General features: G+C 51.0%; 1 protein-coding gene across 2 annotated transcripts; it reads right to left on the bottom strand.

Annotated features, from left to right (window-relative positions):
• Positions 1-129: 129 nt before the first annotated feature.
• Positions 130-19,288, bottom strand: LOC117085067 (poliovirus receptor homolog). 2 transcript variants are annotated; one of them, XM_033213556.1, is made up of 8 exons: positions 18,976-19,288; positions 15,926-16,273; positions 13,663-13,959; positions 9,361-9,478; positions 5,699-5,847; positions 4,708-4,866; positions 2,335-2,366; positions 130-1,935 (listed from the first exon to the last, which is right to left on the bottom strand). In XM_033213556.1, exons 1-8 carry the CDS (start codon positions 19,040-19,042, stop codon positions 1,864-1,866), a joined length of 1,242 nt encoding a protein of 413 aa, XP_033069447.1. In that variant the 5' UTR covers positions 19,043-19,288; the 3' UTR covers positions 130-1,863. The 2 variants fall into 2 exon arrangements, with proteins under 2 accessions (XP_033069447.1, XP_033069456.1); XM_033213565.1 differs by having other exon boundaries at positions 4,744-4,866.
• Between the last annotated feature and the right edge of the window lie 349 nt (positions 19,289-19,637).

Raw genomic sequence — 19,637 nt, 5'->3', positions numbered from 1 at the left:
CCAGCCCTCACAGCCTTCTTCATTTAGCATCTTGCTTCCATGCCTCTGGTTCCATCCCATGTGGTAATGGTACACATGAAACCCGTCTCCTCCTTAATTTCCACAAGAGACCCCATTGCACACAGCCACTGGAGGTAAATAAATAAGCTTTAATGAGATTCTAGGCGCTGGAGAAAGACAAGGAGCTTATGTGCCACCAAAGCAACCAATGTTCCTTTGTCTCCCCAACTCTGTGGGGTCCCACTGGCCTCATCACCCCTTGAACCCTTTGCCACTGCCATCCTGCTGGTTCCTATCTCTTCCCCACGCTTCTCTGTTCCCCACTCTTCCATCTCTGTCCACAGCAAATCCTCCGTCCCGCTTATTTTCTCTTGCGGAGCAGCTCAGGCTTTGTATTCTCATTTAGCATCTTAGCCCAAGGTCTTTTCTCCCTCAAGGTATTTTCCCAAACAGTTTTCTTTATAAGAGGAATTCTGGTGTCTGCCCTCAAGATCATAGACCTTTTTAAAGTAAACTTGTCAGTTGCATCTGAGCAGCTCGGCCTCCTGGGTCTTGGGTCGCATCCATCTTGGTCCTGTAGGAGCGTGTCCTGAGCAACTGCAGTGCCGCCTCCCCCTGCATCCCCTCCCCCTTGAGCTGGAAATAGCATTTGCTTCTTTTGTGGGGTTATTTCCTGCCAGTCCCAGCTCGCTGGCTGCAGATGCTGGCTGAAAGTGGCTGCAGCTGACTACCTCCTTCAAGTTCATGTCCAGTAGTTGTCTCTGCTCCTTGGACATGCCCCAGGCAGCTGCTTGCGGCCTGAGTTGCAGCCTCTGGTGACCAGGGTCAGTGGCTATTTCTTGTAACCACAGAGATCTGATGGATACAGAGAATTGGAAGCTCAAGGCCAGAGGCCAAATTTTTACCAAAATTCTCTGGTGGCCCACACCCTTCTGTGTGGTCTGCTATGCAGCAGAGGCTTAACCTTGCCCAAAGAAAGATCAGGCCCTTTATCCTCAGCTCCTGGGCATTCATCTCCAAGCCCTTGGAATATCCTGCTGGTAGCTGATCTGAGAGTCTTGGGCCACTCTGGGCCACATCATAAATGATGTGATTTATGGTAGGGGACTTGGGCCACATGGTATTGGCTTGACGTATGAGGTCAGTCATGTGGGTGGTGAGCTGCTTAATTCAGCACTTTGGGAGGCCAAGGCAGAAGTATTACTTGAAGTCAAGAGTTCAAGACCAGCCTGGGCAACACAGGGAGAGACCTCATCTCTACAAATAATAAAAAGATTAGCCAGACATGGTGGCACATACCTGTAGTTGTAGCTGCTCAGGAGGCTGAGGTGGGAGGATGACTTGGAGTTGAGAAGTCAAGGCTGCAATGAGCTGTACTCCAGTCTGCCAACAGAGCCAGACCCTGTCTCAGGACAAACAAACAACTCTGGACACGAAGATCTCGAGTGAGCTGCTCTGGTTGGCAGTACTTGCATGTCGTCACGGGTCGTTGCTGTGAGAATCAGGTGCTGCCTCTATGACTCCACTGGGAGAGGGCAGCTGGAAGCCGGCGCCTCATCTCTCCTGGAACGTGGGCTGTGCACCTTCTCCCTGTGCTGATCTTAATCCCTATCTTTTTACTGTAACAAACTGTAACTATGAGCCTAACAGCTTTCCTGAGCCTAGTGAGTCCTTCTAGCAAATGAACGGAGGGTGGTCTTGGAGACCTCTGAACTTGCACCTGCCCCCCTCGTTTTGAGGTCTGGCACAGGGAGACAGGCTCGTCTCTTTGGAGGGGGTCTTCATCCATTGGGGCGGGGTCCAACTCTGGAGGCCCATGTCCTTGCCAGCTCCAGTCTCTCTCCCTGCTCAGTCCCGACGGTGTCACCTTGTTCCTTCTGTCTGTGGATCCTGGCAAAAGCTGGCCTCTCTGCTCACATCTGAATAGGAGATATACTAGAAGAGGGTTTTCACAGTTTAGCCTCAGGGCTCTTTTGAACAAAATCAAACACCTTCTCACCGAAGCCCAATGTGCAAAGAACAGCAGGCCCATCCCCTCCCCTCTCCCTGGAAGCCAGGGCAGTGCTTCTCAAGGTGTGGCCACGGGTGGAACTGAGGCGGGGTCGAGGAAGGGTGGATATTAAAATGCAGATTCCCTGGCCCTATCACTGACCAGACTGTCTGGGGCTTGCGTTCTTAGCAAACTCTACAGCGGATTCTGCCCAGCAGGAAGGGTTGGGAAATGCTGCTTGGGGCACCAGGAGGAAAGACCCAGGCTCCTGCGGGCATCTGGAGACGTCTGGTCTGTAGTCTGTGCAGACCCCACACCCTCCTTAGCTCCAACACTGCACTTACCCCATTAGCCGAGGCGCTGGCATACTCCTTACCTGGGGAAATAGGAGGGGAAGTCATCAGGAAGGCATAGTGCTGGGAAGCATGGGAAGAAGACATGCCTGGGTGTCAGGGCCCTGAAAATGTCCAGTTCTGCCTCTGCTATTACACGGGGGCGCCATTTCCCTTAATGGTAGACACGTGTGAGACAGGGATGGTGGGGGTGCTCTGTAAGGATCTGGTCATCCAGTTATTCCCTTGGTTATTAAATATCCATCAATATCGAGCCTGGGCTCTAGAACCAGATGGACGGGTTCAAATTCCATCTGTGTCCTTTAGGAGCTGTGTGAACTTGGACAAGTAACTTAACCTCTCTGTGTTTCAGTTTCCTGGACTATTCAACAGGGGTTTATTTAGCAAATAGTAGTTATTATTCAGCAAATGGTAAATGTCTATTTTGTGCTGAGAACACAGCTATGAACAAAAGAGATAAAAATGTCTGTTCTTGGCCAGGCGTGGTGGCTCACGCCTGTAATTCCAGCACTCTGGGAGGCTGAGGTGGGCAGATTGCTGGAGTCTAGGAGTTTGAGACCAGCTTGGGCAACACAGCAAAACTCCATCTCTACTAAAAAAATAAAAAAATTAGCCAGGCATGGGAGCACATGCCTGTAATCCCAGCTACTCGAGAGGCTAGAATTACCTGAGCCTGGGAGGTTGAGGCTGCAGTGAGCCAAGATCACACAACTGCACTACTCCAGTCCAGGCAACAGAGTGAGATCTTGTCTCAAAAAGAAAAAAAAAAAAAAAAAGCCTGCTCTTGTGCAGTTTATGTTAATAATGACAATAATAGTAATAATAGCAATAACAATCATAGTGAATACATACCCAGTATGTGGCTTACAATGTGGCACCTGCTGTGTTAAGTGTTTTACTGTATTATTAGGTACCATCACCCCATTTTACAGATGACGAAAATGAGTCATACAGATTAAGCTATTTGCCTACAGTGACATCACTAATCAAGCAGTAGCTCGAGGGCCCAGATACAGGCAGTCTGGCTCTGGAGTTGACACATTGAATCACGCAGCAAACACTTCCTCGAGTGCCTCTTTTATGCCCAGCCCAGTGGTAGGTGATCCTGGGGACATAGTCATGACAGTGACAGCCTCAGGTCTGCTCTCTTGGGGCTCACAGTCCACTGGGGAAGACAGACAAGTCCCCCACAGTGATGACCCAGAATGGGCAAGGCTGGGGTGGGAGAGCCTAGTGGATGCTTGGCCCATGCTTGGGGGTCAGGGAGGGCTTCCTGGAAGAGGCAGCATCTGTCCGGGATGTGATGGAGCAGCTTTGTTTAGTGGTTGAGGGAAAAGCTTGGTAGTCAAAGATCTGGCTTCTTCTCCCCATCAACCACTTTCCAGCTGTTTGACCAGGTAACTTCATCTGTCAAGCAAATATTTCCTCCTCTGTAAAATGGGGCTCACAGGAGAACCACTTTGCTGGGTGATCCTTGAGGAGATTGTACAGGCCAGGTGTGGTGGCTCACGCCTGTAATCCCAGTGCTTTGGGAGGCTGTGGTGAGTGGATCACATGAGGCCAGGAGTTCGAGACCAGCCTGGCCAACATGGCATAACCCTGTCTCTCCTAAAAATACAAAAATTAGCTGGGCACGGTGGTGCGTGCCTGTAATCCCAGCTACTCGGGAGGCTGAGGCACGAGAATCGCTTGAACCTGGGAGGTGGAGGCTACAGTGAGCCAAGATCACGCCACTGCACTCCAGCCTGGGCGACAGAGAGAGAGCCTGTCTCAAAAATAAATAAATATATAAATAACTTAAAAAATTAGAAATTAAAATTGAGGGGGTTATACACACAAAGTGGCATGTAGATGGTGCTCAGCAAAGTATCGCTCCTTTGATTACAGAATTAGCTGGTGCACTTCTCCAGAAGGAGCCATGGGAGGGTGCTCCAGGCAGGGGAAGGGCCTGTGCAAATCTCGAGGTATGACAGCATCAGACCCTTTTAGAGCTGAGGATCAGAGGTGCCAGTTCCTACCAACTTCTCCTAGTTGAACAAGGCAGATGGAATAAGGCTGAGGGGTTAGGCATTATTTCACCCTCTATCCATCTGGCAGGGACTCCCACATCACCTGAATTAAATTCCAAAGTCCCTACCATGGCCTTAAGGCCCTATATCCTCTTCTCCCACTCTGTAAATAATATTTGTAAATGTAATCAATGAACCAGTGAACGAAACTCTCTGGCTCTGCACCCTCATCGGTCAAATGGGGGAAACCTCATGGCAGTGGGCTGATGATTCAGTGAGAAGCACATGGGAAGGACTCAGCACAGAGCCCAGCACGTAGTAGGTGCTCAATTATGGGAGCTCTGGTGATGCTCACTTGAGGGAGACAGATGATGGTGCCAAAGGAACTCACAGGAATATCTGGACCGATAGAAATAAAGCCCGATCCCCAGGAGGGTGAGAAGAATCACGATTCCCAGAATCAGGAAGATGATGACGTTACTGGACATGCCTGAGGGCTCACTGGGAGGTCCCTCTGAAAGAGAAGGAAACAGGTATTTAGGTAAGAAAACTCTTGGGGTTTATCTCTCATTCTTGAAATGGCATCTCGAATTTCCTTGGGGAGCCGCCACTCCACCTGCCTCAGTCTAGTTAATTTAGGTGGACTGGATCCCACCCTCTGGTTCCTAGAATGGGACTTTGACACAGGCCTGGCCAATCAGAACATTCCATTCTCCCTGGCTGCTATGTTTGGCCCATAGGTGGGCTGTGGCCTAAGCTGGTCCAATGAGAGCCAGCCTTGGAACTTTGGCTACAGCTATTGAAAGTGGTGTGTTTTTTCCTCCTGCTGTTGCTATTCTGGTAGGATGTGAGCCTGTTGCTGCTGAGAGCCATCTTGCTTCAAAGGCTGCCTGAGAATAAAGCCAGTATAACAAAAAGCAGAGACAAGGGATGTATAAAATAAAGGTTCCTAGGTTACATGGTTGGAGCCCCCCGGTCTAACCATAAACTAAAGGTGAATTTTCAATAAAGTCCTGTGTTGTTTGTTTGCTTAGACTACTTTGAGTTGTGTTTCTGTCAATTGCAATTGATAGAGGTCTGCCTAATACATATGGAAAGGCCTGAGTCCCTGAGAGAGAGGGATTCCACATGTATCCCAACCAGTGTGTGTGGAGGGAGTGTATCCAGGCAGCTGAACAACGGTACCAGTGGTATAGGTATGGAGTTAACAGGGGAGTACAACTGGCCCCACTGGTCCTTTTGTGAGAAGGCTTAGGAGAAGGATGGGAGCCAGAGAGCACTGAGAGGGAACCCTGCCTCGACCTCTTCCTTTGGTCCCTGTTCTCCTGACCCAGGGAGTTCCTCACCTTTGACCTGGACGGTCAGTTCTGCCTGGCGAGCTCCTAGGGCATTGGTGACGTTGCAGATGAAAGTTGTGTTGATTGGTTTGCCCACAGGACGGATCAGGAGCTGGGCACCCTGGGCCACAGCGAAGGGTGGCAGGGGACCCATGGTCCTGGGAGCGACAGAAAGGTGAGGAGGTGGCCTCTGCTGCAGGTCCAGAGTGACAGTGATTGAGCACTCACTGCGTGCCAGAAACTCTCACGCCCTCTATGGCATAAGCAGAGAGCAACTCTGGAGGCCCCCCAACTCTTCCCTTCCTCTCACGCCCACACCCAACCCATTAGCCAATCCTGTCGGCCCCGCCTTAAGATCTATCCAGAAGCCCACCGCTCCTCAGGGCTTCCAGGGCCACCTCCCTGCTCTGGTGCGGTGCATCCGGGCCCCCAGCAGCCGCCTCCACACTGGGCTCTGTTTCTGCCCTCGCCCCCTCATCTTTTCCCACATGGCCACCAGAGGTCGCCTGTGAACCCTAAGTCAGTTCCCATCCCTCAGCTCAGCCTGGCTCAGAGTTAAACCGAGGTCTTCTCCTGTCACAGGCCCCACATGATCTGGTCCCTGCTACCTCTGCCCACGTTTTCCATTACTTTCCGCTTTGCTCCCGCCTCTGCATCCACAGTGGCCTCCTTGTTGGTCCTCAAACTCTCCAGTTAGGTGTCCAGTGTGTTTGCTTATGCAGGGACTGATGGATAGAAACGGGTTTGCCCATGCTGTTCCCTCTGCCCCAATGCTTTCCCCCCAGGTACCCGCAGAGCTCACCCTCATCTCCTTCAGGCCTCTGCTGGGATGTCACCTTAGTAACACCTCACTTGGCCACGCTATTTCAACTGCGACGATCACCCTTCGCATTCCCTTCTCTCTCTCATTTAATTATTTTTTTTGCGACAGGGTCTCACTCTGTCACCCAGGCTGGAGTGCAGTGGCGCCATCTTGGCTCACTGCAACCTCCACCTCCTGGGTGCACAGAATCTCCCCACCTCAGCCTCCTGAGTAGCTGGGACTACAGGTGCGTGCTACCACACCTGGCCAATTTTTGTATCTTTTTTGGTAGAGATGGGGTTGTGCCATGTTGGCCAGGCTGGTCTCGAACTCCTAGCCTCAAGTGATCCTCCCATCTCTGCCTCCCAAGGTGCTGGGATTACAGGCATGAGCCACGACACCCAGTCCCATTCCCTTCTCTGCTTTATCTTCTCCATGGTATTTATCACCATTGTGCACACACTACACACTTTATGACTTTATCTTGCTTCTTGTTTCTTTCACCATTAGAATGGAAGCTCCATATGGGGAGGAAATTTGGTCTGTTTTATTGACCAGCGTATGTCAGTTAATTGCACCTGGCTTACTTACTACAGTAAGTAGTTAAGGAACACTGGTTTAATGGACAGAGGTGGAGGAGATGAAAGCATTGGGCTTTGGGCACTCTGCAGAGCTGGGATGCAAACGCAGCCATCCGGCTCAAGAGCCTGAATTGTGGCACTTTGAGGCAGGACAGTAAAGACACCATCACACCAATCGAAAACCTTTGACCAGCAATTCCTTCCACTGACAACTGCTGACAAGTGATCACTGGGGATGGTCACCACCATGGCGTTTGCAGAGTTGAAAATGGAAAATGACATCTGTGTCCTCTACTGGGGACTGGTTAAATAACTGATGTCATCCTCATATGTTGGAATCCCTTCCCTGCCCTTTGGGAGGCCCAGGCGAGAGGACTGCTTGAGTACAGGAGTTTAAGACCAGCCTGGGCAACATAGTGAGATCCTGTCTCTATTCTTAAATTTTTTTGTTGTTTTTAAAGTGATGGAATCCCAGCAACATTTAAAAAGGGGCCAGGTTAGCCAGGCGTGGTGGTGTGTGCCTGCAGTCCCAGCTATCTGGGAGGCTGAAGCTGGAGGATCACTTGAGCCCAGGAGTTCAAGGCTGCAGTGAGCTGTGATTGTGCCACTGCATTCCAGCCTGAGCAACAGAGTGAGGCCCTGTGTCAAAAAAAACAAAACAAAAAAAAAGCCAAAAAAAAACCAGGGGAGCTGGGAGTGCTCTGAAGTGCATAATATGACTGATGGATGAATAGAGGGACCAAAGGAATCACAGAAACATGATAAAGCAAGCACAGTAAAATGTTAGTGGGGGAATCCACGTGGTGGAATCTTAAGTGCTCACTGGAAAATTCCTATGATTTTCTGTATGTTTGACAGTCTTCCTAATACAACGTCGGGGAAAATGGATCTATGTGTGGATCTATGTGCTTTGACAAGGAAAGGTATTCACAAGATACAGGAAAAGTTTCAAAATTATATGTATAGCATAATTCCAGTCTTTGTTTAGAAACAGAGAGAAAGAAGACAGAAGGATGCATAATAAGGGGTCACTGGGTATTTCTGGAGGTGGCTGGGTACACTTCACTATAGGTGCTACTTTCTTGTTTTTGCTCATAACTAATTTGGTTGATATTTCTACAGTGGATACAAGTTAGTTTTGTAATAAGGAAAAAGACGTAAGGCTGGGCGAGGTGGCTCACACCTGCAATCCCAGCACTTTGGGAGGCTGAGGTGGGTTGATTGCTTGAGCCCAGGAGTTGGAGACCAGCCTGGGCAATGTGGCGAAACCCTGTCTCTGCAAAAAAATACAACGAAATTAGCTGAGTGTGGTAGTGTGTGCCTGTAGTCCCAACTACTCAGGAGGCTGAGGCAGGAGGATCACCTGAGCCCAGGGAGGTCCAGGCTGCAGTAAGCTATGATCACACCGCTGCACTCCAGCTTGGGCAACAGAGCCCCTTCTTTAAAAAAAGAAAAAAGGCGGTTCAGTAAAATTATGTATTATAAAATTATGTATTATCCCTTTGCTTTTTTCTTACCCTGCTCTTGACCCCAGCTTCAGTATGAATCTGGGGAAATCTTATTGCTGTGAGCCTCAACTTTCTCATCTACACAATGGGGATAGTACTTGCTCTGTCCAGAGATAACCAAGTAGGTTACACAAGGTGATGGTGAGGTGGTTACAGTTTAGAGTGGGGGCGTCCAATCTTTTGGCTTCCCTGGGTCACACTGGAAGAAGAAGAACTGTCTTGGGCCATACATAAAATACACTAACACTAACGATAGCTGATGAGCTAAAAAAAATTTGAAAAAAAAAAATCTCATAATGTTTTAAGAAAGTTTACAAAGTTTGCAGCCTGCAGGTTAGACAAGCTTGGCCAAGAGGCGGAGGACCAGCTTTGGAGCCAGGCGCTGATTCAAGGGCCGCTTCTGCCCTCTCGTGGCTGGTCTTTAACCTGGGCATGGCAACAGCTGCTGACTCTGCACAGCATGGGGTCACGTGGGATTCGGGGGAAGTACCGGGCACAGAGCAGGCACACCCCAAAGAGCAGGTGCATCCACCAGCTAGGATTAAACCACCTGCTAAACGCCTCAACTGGAAAACAGAGATGTCAAAACAGAGATGCCCCCACTGGGCATCTCTTCCCTCCTCTTTTTTTCTTTTCTGAATCCCCCTGCTCTCTTATACCAAGAGTCCAGGCCCCCAGCCTCTCCTCCCTCAGACCCAGGAGTCCAGGCCCCCAGCCCCTCCTCCCTCAGACCCACAAATCCACACCCCCAGCCCCTCCTCCCTGAGACCCAGGACTCACGTGCTCCAGTTGTAGCCTGTGGGCTCCGGGTTGCTGCGAGCGTCGCAGGTCAGGGTGGCCTCATTCTGGCTGAGGTACCAGTTGTTATCATAGCCAGAGAAGGATACCTCTGGGGGGTCTGCAGGAAATGGACACAGAGGTTCAGAGACAGGGAGCCTTTGGGGAGCCAAGGGCTAGGTGGGATTCACATCACTGCAGGAAAAGGCCTGGGGATATTTGGAAAACAGCAGGAGCTGGAGAGGCCTATGAGGAGTCTAGGGAGATGGGGTGCCGCAGAGAGCAGAAGCCTGGGAGTCTTTGGTCAGTGGGCACATGGAGAGGGCTTCTGAGGACCTGCTTTTCTCCACTAGCTTTCCTGGGTAGCCTGGACCAGGCATGTCTTGGGTGTCCTGCAGGAAAAGGCCTCCTCCTTTTCTCACTCATAGGCAATGACCACTCATAATACACAGCAGTGTATTCAAGGCTCCGACAAGTCCTGCGGGAAAAAATCCTGGATAACCCTGCTCTAGGCTGCTGCTCAGCCATCCCAGATGTGATTTCAACGTCCTCAGGGGGCAGGCCAATGGGACAGGGTTTTTTGGGGGGTGAGGGGTAGGAGTCAGTGCAGATCTCCTCCTCCTCGCTCAGACCCAGTGACAGTGTTGAGGGACTCCAGTATAGACAGTACCTGAGGGAATCTGTGTACCACTTGCCTGGCAGGGGAGTAGGCAGTATAGACAACGATGGGAGGAACAGTATGCATGATGCCTGGAAGAGCTTGTGTGGATATTACTGATGGGCTCAGTGTAGACAGGGTGTTGGAATATTACAGCAGATGCTATATTGTCAGGCCAGTGTTGAAATGCTGTGGTGGGGGTGAGATCACCCCCACATATAGAGTGTGTCCCTGGGAGCTGGTGAAATTAAGACAGGCCCTGTGTGTGTGTGTGTGTGTAGACAGTATTTGGATGAGCCAGTGTAGACGATGTGGGAGCTTAGTCTAGCTGTCCAATGTGGCACATACTAGCCACATGTGACTACTGAGCACTCGAAATACAGCCAGGCTGAAATACACAGCAGATTTCAACGGCTTTACTAGGGCAAACTAAATGGGAAAGATCTCAAGAATAATTAAAAAAAAAATTACAAGTTGAAATAATATTTTGGGTATATTGGGGTAAATAAAGGCAATTATTAAAATTAATTTTGGCCAGGCATAGTGGCTCATGTCTGTAATCCCAGTACCTTGGGAGGTTGAGGCAGGAGGATCAGTTGAGCCCAGGAGTTCGAAACTAGCCTGGGCAACATAGGGATATCCTGTCTCTACAAAAAATTTAAAAAGGCCAGGTGTGGTGGCTCACATCGGTAATCCCAGCACTTTGGGAGGCCAAGGTATGTGGATCATGAGGTCAGGAGTTTGAGACCAGCCTGGCCAACATGGTGAAACCCCGTCTCTACTACAAATACAAAAATTAGCCAGGCACTGTAGCCAGGGCCTGTAATCCCCGCTACTCGGGAGGCTGAGGCAGGAGAATCGCTTGAACCTGAGAGGCGGAGGCTGCAGTGAGCTGATATCCCGCCACTGCACTCTAGCATGGGTGACAGAGCAAGACTCCATCACACACACACACACAAAATTAGCTGGGCATGGTGTCACACGCCTGTAGTCCCAGCTAACTCAGGAGACTGAGGCTGAGGTGGGAGGATGACTTAAGCCTAGGAGGTTGAGGCTACAGTGAGCTGTGCCACTGCACTCCAGTCTGGGTGACAGAGTAAGACCCCGTCTCAAATAAATAAATAGATAAATAAATAAACAAATAAATTTCATCTCTTTTTCTTCTTTTTTTTGTTTTTGAGACAGAGTCTTGCTCTGTTGCCCAGGCTAGAGTGCAAAATGGCACAATCTCGCTCACTGCAACCTCTGACTCCCAGGTTCAAGTGATTCTCCTGCCTCAGCCTGGCCAGTAGCTGGGATCACAGACACCCGTTACCATGCCTGGCTAATTTTTGCATTTTTTAGTAAAGACAGAGTTTTACCACATTGGTCAGGCTGGTCTTGAATGCCTGACCTCAGGTGAGCCACCTGCCTCAGCCTCCCATAGTGCTGGCGTGAGCCACCATGCCTGGCCTCTTTCTTTTAATTTTTTTAATGGGGTGGCTGCTGGAGAATTTAAAATCTTATATGCAGCTTGCGTGCTATTTCTGTTAGACAGCACCAGTTAGAGAGTCCCTGGGGCTGTCAGTGGAGATAAATGTGTGGGTGTCAATGTCGATGATGCCGTGAGGGAGCTGGTGGAGGTAACACTGTGCAGGAGAACCAGGACAGATGCTGTCAGGGGGCGGTGCAGACAGAACACAAGGAGGCCAGTGTGGTGATGTGGGGTGAGACTCCATAGCCTGTAAGTGCGCCAGTGTAGACAACATTGGGCAGAGGAGCATGGAGACTACATTGGGGGACTCTGCAGACACTGCTGAGGGGAGCCAGCACAAACAATGTGGGAAGATCAATGCACCCAGCACCTGGCAGAGACGGTCGATCGTGGCTTAGGGGAACTGGTCGATAACAATGTGGGAGGTGAATGCAGATAGTTCTCCAGGGAGTTAGTGTAGACAGTGTCAAGGGGCACTTTAGAGAGTGCCCAGGAGAACCAGTGTAGAAAAAGTGGGGTGTTCATGTAGACAGTGGTCATAGGAGCCAGTGTAGACACCATGGGAGAAAGTGAAAACACCCCACAGCTGATGGCCGAAATAGGTGGTGTAGACAATGGGGATAGTGCTGTCTGCGGCCCAGAAGAGCCAGTGTAGACAATGGTAAGGCGGTGTAGAAAATGGACAAGAGGCCAGGTGCAGTGGCTCATGCCTATAATCTCAGCACTTCGGGAGTGAGGCGGGAGGATCACTTGAACCTAGGAGTTTGACACCAGCCTGGGCAACACAGCAAAACTCTCTCTACAAAAAATTGTAGGCCGGGTGCGGTGGCTCAAGCCTGTAATCCCAGCACTTTGGGAGGCCGAGACGGGCGGATCACAAGGTCAGGAGATTGAGACCATCCTGGCTAACATGGTGAAACCTCGTCTCTACTAAAATACAAAAAAAAAAAAAAAAACTAGCCGGGCGAGATGGCGGGCGCCTGTAGTCTCAGCTACTCGGGAGGCTGAGGCAGGAGAATGGCGTGAACCCGGGAGGCGGAGCTTGCAGTGAGCTGAGATCCGGCCACTGCACTCCAGCCTGGGCGACAGAGGGAGATTCCGTCTCAAAAAAAAAAAAAAAAAATTGTAAAATTAGCTGGGCATGGTGGCTGCACCCGTAGTCCCAGTTACTTGGGAGGCTGAGGGAGGAGAATCACTTTAGCCTGGAAGGTTGAGGCTATAGGAGCCATGATCATGCTCCTGCACTCCAGCCTGGTTGACAGAGCGAGAACCTGTCCAAAGGGAAAAAAAAAAAAAAAAGGCCAGGCACGGTGGCTCATGCCTGTAATTCCAGCACACTTTGGGAGGCCGAGGCAGGCAGATCACCTGAGGTCAGGAGTTCGAGAACAGTCTGGCCAACATGGTGAAACCCTGTCTACTAAAAATACAAAAATTAGCCAGGTGTGGTGGCATGCATCTGTAATCCCAGCTATTTGGGGGGCTGAGGTAGGAGAACCACCTCAACTTGGGAGGCAGAGGTTACAGTGAGCCGAGACTGTGCCACTGTACTCCAGCCTGGGTGACAGAGGGAGACTTTATTTCAAAAGAAAGAGAAAAGAAAGAAAGAAAGAAAGAAAGAAGAAAGAAAGAAAGAAAGAAGAAAGAAGAAAGAAGAAAGAAGAAAGAAGAAAGAAGAAAGAAAGAAAGAAAAAGAAAAGGAAGGAAGGAAGGAAGGAAGGAAGGAAGGAAGGAAGGAAGGAAGGGACAAGGGTGTGGGTGTAGACAAGAAGGCAGGCAGTGCTGATCGTGGCCAGGAGAACCAGTGTAGCAATGTGGGGAAGGTCATTGTGGATAGTTGCCTGGGGAAGCAGGTGTAGGCAGTTTGGGGGCAGTGTAGACTGTGCTCAAGGGAGTCAACAGAGTGTGGGGTATCCGTGCAGACAGTGGCTAGAGAAGCCAAGGCAGACAATCTGGGTACCAGCATTGACTATGGCCCGAGTAAACTGGTGTAGGCAATAGGGACGGTGTTTATGGCCCAGGGGAGCTGGTGCAGACAATGGTCGTGTAGACAGGAGTCAGGGGAGCCAGTGCAGATGAAGGAAGCAATGCCTACAGTGCCTTGGGGAGTCAGTGTAGACAGTGGTGGGGGCAGCCCGGCAGGGGATCTTGCTGTTGCTGACTCGGGCACACTCACAGTAGACGGTGAGGTTCACAGTCAGCAGCTGAGGCTTCTCAAAGCTCTCGTGCTCCACCTTGCAGGTCACACTCTTGCCGTCCACCTGGCTTGAGGGCACCAAAATCCAGAGGCTGGTGACAGTGACTGTGCCAGACAGGAACCCTGGCGCCTGGCTGGTATTGGGCATCCCGCCCAGGTCTGAGTGCCACGTGATGTGGGCTGGCGGGCGACCCCCTGTGGAGACGCAGTGGGCCACGGGCACCGGCTTTCCAGTGAGCTGGACCTTCTGAACCTCAGCTGTGTTTTGGGGCTTGGCTGGGAAGAGGAACAAAAGCAACAGGTCATCCAATGAACCCCTCTGTGGTAGAAGGAGGCATTCATTAAGGGTACCGGATGTCATGGTGGCTGGGGGGGGTGGCTCATGCCTATAATCCCAGAACTTGGGGAGGCTGAGGTGGGTGGATCACTTGAGGTCAGGAGTTCGAGACCAGCCTGGCCAACATGGGGAAACTGTCTCTACTAAAAATTAGCCAGGGTGTGGTGGCACACACCAGTAATCCCAGTTACTTGGGAGGCTGAGGCCGGAGAATTGCTTGAACTTGAGAGGTGGAGGTTGCAGTGAGCCGAGATTGTCACTGCTCTCCAGCCTGGGCGACAGAGTGAGATTCTGTCTCAAAAAGAGGAAAAGAAAAAAAAAGGATACAGGATGGCATGGTTTAAACCCCAGCTGTGTCCCTAAGCAGCTGGGTGGTCTTGGGCAAGTCTGTGCCTCAGTTTCCTTGTCTGTCGACAGGGGATAATGATGGCATCACAGGCAATGAGAATACGCAGATGAAGCTCTCAGAATGGCACGTAAGTGCTCCATACATACTGTTTGCTGGAAAGTGCTGGGGCCCAGCAGTGACCAAAATAGCCCTGGTTCTGCCCTCATGGGTACAGTCCAAGGGGGCAGACAGACACTTTCCTAGGCAGTGATGACTCGGAGAGGGCAGGGCTGGGAAGGGGAAACCCAAAGGGGGTTATCCTAGTCTGGGGCTCAGTGGAGGAGAGGAAGCCTCAGCTCTGGAGTTGAGAAGGGAAGTGACTTGCCCACGGTGACACAGCTGTAAGCAGCAGAGCTAGGCTTTCCCATAAGGTCTGTCTGATTCCAAAACCACCTTGACCAACTCTTAATCATCATCCTGGTGATTCCCAAACCTGGAACTTGCTTCCCCATCATTACCTGTATTATTTACCGAAGATTTCTCCTTAACTTGACTCACTGTTTCTGTTTTACCCTCATCCTAAACCACGATACCTGGAATCCCAGGCTTGCTGGAGCGACAAGAGCTGCCTGTGGTCAGGTGTTGTGTGCCAGGCACAGTTTCAAGCCCTTGACAGTTCATGAATTTCTCATGCATAGGCCTGGAATAGTTCTTGGCACATAAGCTTAAAAAAACCAAAACAGAACAAAAAACAAGTTCGGTGTGGTGGCACATTCCAGTAATTCCAGCTACAGGGAGGCAGGAGCATCTGTTAGCACAGGAGTTCCAGGCTGCAGTGAGGATCTACTGTGACCACACCACTGCACTCCAGCCTGGGCGATAGAGCTAAACTCTGGCTCAGAAAAAAAAAAAAAACAGGGTCAGTTTTTTTGAATCCTCATGGTGATCCCCATCCCACAGATGAGGAAACTGAGGCACAGACACTTCTTGCTCAAGTTCCAAGAGGAGGGCCTCATGGAGCTCATGAAAATGGAAGTAGATCCCCTCCTCTTTTGGGTATCAGGATCCTTGCTTTCCTGTCTGTCTGTTTCAACCTTCTCCTTTTTCACTAAATAAAGTGACAGTAACTGACAGCTCTAAGGGGCTCACATGAGCCAGTGGTGAAGCTCTAAGTCTGCACCTGGACACTCAGGACAGCTTTCCAAGGGTGATGCTATTGTCACCAACCCTTTTACAGATGAGGAAAGGAGGGACCCAGACAAGGCCACCCAGGCCTCCTCCCTTCCTGGTTCCCTCCAAGCTCCCTTTCCAATATACCCCTCCCTCTCCCTCAGGGCGTTCTAACGCTAGGCTTGGGGGTCCTTACTCCCGGAGATCTTTGCTCCCTTGCGCCTCCCTCCCCCCATGCGCCTCCCCCCACCCCACCCCCATCAATGCGCTGCCCCTCCTTTTGTCCCCAGGGAATCTGCTGTGGAGGGAATCCCTCACCCCCCAGGCCTCCCCACTCTTTGCTGACTTCCCTGATCCTCCCACCAAGTCTCTGCCTTTCATTCAGCCTCCCCAAAACCCCTGCTCACCAAGCACTCGGAGCCAGATATCCACGCTCCTGCTGCCCTGTGGGAACGTGACGAACAGGCAGGTGTAGTTGCCTTCATCCTCCACGCGCAACCCGAACATCCTCAATGAGGCATCCCGCAGCTCTGTGCCCAGTCTGGCGGCCACGAATTCCAGCCGTTTGGGCTCCGAATAGTTGGGGCCCTGCGTTTGGTGGAAGACGGCCATGCTGCCGGATTCACCATGCCGCGACCAAGTCAGCTGTGACACGTGCGTCACCTCCATGCCGGGCACCTGTAGGTAGCAGGGCAGCGTCACGGAGTCGCCCAAGAAGCCGGGCACCTGGGTGGGCGCCTGCACGACGACGTCCCCTGCGGAGAACCGAAGAGAAGGTGTCAGACCCGGGGCGTTCCTGGGCTAGATAGTGAGGGGCTCCGGGAGCCCGGGCACCTGAGCGTGCGATTGCATGCCGGGGCCCTGGAGCCCTGGTGGATGGTGGGGTATGGGGGGAGGGGGGGCTGGGGCACTAGTTGGGGTCGAGGCAGGCGAGGAGGGTAAGGGCGTCCGGGATGGTCTGCAACTTGGCCGTGCTCCTTCACTTTGGCTATTTATTACTACATTTCTTTTATTATTATCGTATTTCCCTCAATCTCAACATCATTGATTTTAAAAATTGTGGTAAATATTTGGTTAAAAACTAAATTTACCATTTAAGCCATTTAAAGCATACAGTTCAGTGGCACTATGTACATTTCACGATGTTGTGCAACCGTTACCATTATACAGCTCCAGAACTTTTTCTTTCCTTTTTTTGAGACGGAGTCTCGCTCTGTCGCCCAGGTGGAGTGCAGTGGCACGATCTCTGCTCATTGCAAGCTCTGCCTCTGGGGCTCAAGCGGTTCTCCTGCCTCAGCTTTCCGCGTAGCTGGATGACAGGCTCCCACCACCACACCCGGCTAATTTTTTAATTTTTTTTTTTAGCAGAAATGGGGTTTCACCATGTTGGCCAGGCTGGTCTTGAACTCCTGACCTCAAGTGCTCCCGCTTCAGCCTTCCAAAGTGCTGGGATTACAGGTGTGAGCCACCGCACCTGGCCCAGAACTTTTTCATCACACCGGTGTCATAGCTTTCACATACCATGACTGTCGTCATTTATAGAACAATTGCCATTAGGGGTTAAAATATCCCCAATGTAGAAAATGGGGAGAAATCCTGAGTCTTCAAATCCATGAAAAGCTATATTATTACTCCGGGTAGGTCCTGGCTGGAAGCATGTGGGGGATTGTGGCACAAGAGGAAGGTAATTATAGTGAGGCTTCAGGCCAGTTACTTAACCTGTCTGATTATTTTTCCTAGTTTGTAAAATGAGACTTAGAACAGTGCACACTCACAGGGTGCTGACACAGATCAGGGGCTATTCTGGCTGCTTCACATATATCTTGGCATTTAATCCTCAAATAGCCCCCTGAGGCAAGCACTACTGTTAACATAATTTTATAGACAGGGAAACTGACACAGAGTATAGCTTCCTCCAAGTCATACAGAGGTTTAGTGGCAGAGGTAGGATTTGAACTTGGGTGGTCAGAGACTGACCTCTAACCCCCCAGGTCCTATATAAAAATCTTTCTGCTAAGGGCCCTAGCACACAGTATGTCCTCAACATGTGTCAGCGCTTACTGACGCTAATAAACGTAGTCCTATGTATTCTTTTCTATTTTTAAATTTTTATTTAGTTAATTATTTTTGTAGAGATGGGGTCTTGTGTTGCCCAGGCTGGTTTTGAATTCCTAAACTCAAGTGATCCTCCCACCTCAGCCTCCCAAAGTGTTGGGATTACAGGCATGAGCCACCGTGTTTGGCTGCAATCAGCCTGGGCAGCATAGCGAAACCTTATCTCTACCAAAAATACGAAAAAGTTAGTCAGGTGTGGTGGTGAGCACCTATAATCCCAGCTACTCCAGAAGCCACAGTGAGAGGACAGCTTGAGCCTGGGAAGTCCAGGTTGCAGTGAGCTCGGATTGTGCCAGTGCACTCCAGCCTGGGCAACAGAGCAAGACCCTGTCTCTATCTCTCACACACACACACATACACACACACACACATACTATATATATACGTATATATATACACACACAAAATATATAATAATAAAATAAATATTTCCTCATTAAGTGTATAGTAAAATATATATTATTTATTATATAAATGTCATAAATATATAATATATTTAATATATATTTAAGAAATATATTGTATATTATATTGTTATATAATACATAATATATAATATATATTATAATATATAATAATAATATATAATATATATATTCATCAGGAGTTTGAGACCAGCCTGGCCAACATGGTGAAATCCTGTCTCTACTAAAAATACAAAAATATTAGCCAGGCATGGTGGCACATGTCTGTAATCCGAGCTACTCAGGAGGCTGAAGCAGGAGAATCGCTTGAACCCAGGAGGAGGAGGCTGCAGTGAGCCAAGATCAGGACACTGCACTCCAGCCTGGGTCATGGAGTGAAACTGTCTCAAAAAAAGAATGAAAGAATGAATGAATGGCCAGTCCCTTGGAGTCAGACATTGGGGGTCAGAGGGGTAATGGTGTCAAGTGTCACCCACTGTCCGCCTCCCCAACATCAACTACCCTCTCCGTCCAGACCCAGCCGGCCAGCAGGCTGCTGGGTTATAGCCTGGGTGTGCTGAGCAGGAACCTGGGTAAGGTAATCCCGCATGAGTCACCATCTGCTGATTTTCCGAGATTCTCTTGCCTTTTTGGGAAATGTCCGCACCCAACTCCATCTTTCCGAGGGGCCCAGAGGAGGGTCTTGTTCCTACCCCGTGTTGCTGCCAATTTCGAGGAAGTTCTAAACCCAACTCCGACCGCTCTCCGAATGGCTACAAGGAGGGTCCTGCCCTCGCCCCGTGTTCTTTCCAACCCCGGGGCAGAGATGGGGGGTGGGTGGCGCCGTCATCTTTGGGGACCCAGGGGGCCGAGTACCCGGCCTGGATGCGGAGCTGGGAGCCAGAGTGGGGCCGCCGGACTGCGCGGGGGTCACTCACCGGTTCCTGGGGGTGGCCAGGACAGCGCCATTAGCGCCAGCAGCAGCGGTGGCCATGCAGGGGCCATGTGAGTTGCTCCGGGCAGCTGGGCCTCCGGCGGGCGCCTCCTTCTAGCTTCCCGGCGCCGCTTGCTCTGCCGCGGCCGCTGCGAGTCCAGCTCCTGGAGCTCGGGTCCTGGAATCCCGGGGGTCCGCTCCGTCAGTGCCTGGGGTGGGAAGGGGAATACCCACTTCTTCAAGTTGCAGACAAGTGACGGGAGGGGAGGGGAGTTGACCGCGACTCCTCTCAGGCGCGGGGGCGTCACCCAGGCTGCGCCCCCCCCTCCACGCCCCGGCGCGCCTGCGCCTGCGCAGGTCTCTCCCTGGGCTCAGTCCAGCCACAGACGCGCGCGCGCGCTCGCTCCCTCAGTGCGCACTAGAAGAGGCGGCTTCCCGTGTGAGGACGCCCACATCCCAGGTGAGGAAACGGAGGCACGCGCAGAGATTCAGCAACTTACTAACGGCTCGCGGTTGCCGAGTGGCAGAGCTGAGGTTCCAACTCGTGATGGGACAGATCCTGAGCCCACCAAGCTGTCTTTCCGCCCAGCCTAAACCCATGGGCTTTGGGGTCAGACAAGACCTGGACTCATGTTGGGCAAGTGGTTTCTCCTCGAGGGCCCTCAG

This window comes from Trachypithecus francoisi, unplaced genomic scaffold (assembly GCF_009764315.1).
Source record: "Trachypithecus francoisi isolate TF-2019V2 unplaced genomic scaffold, Tfra_2.0 Contig00523, whole genome shotgun sequence".
Taxonomy (NCBI): domain Eukaryota; kingdom Metazoa; phylum Chordata; class Mammalia; order Primates; family Cercopithecidae; genus Trachypithecus; species Trachypithecus francoisi.
Note: the sequence above shows the minus strand (reverse complement) of the source record. Positions and strands in the feature narration are given on the sequence as shown.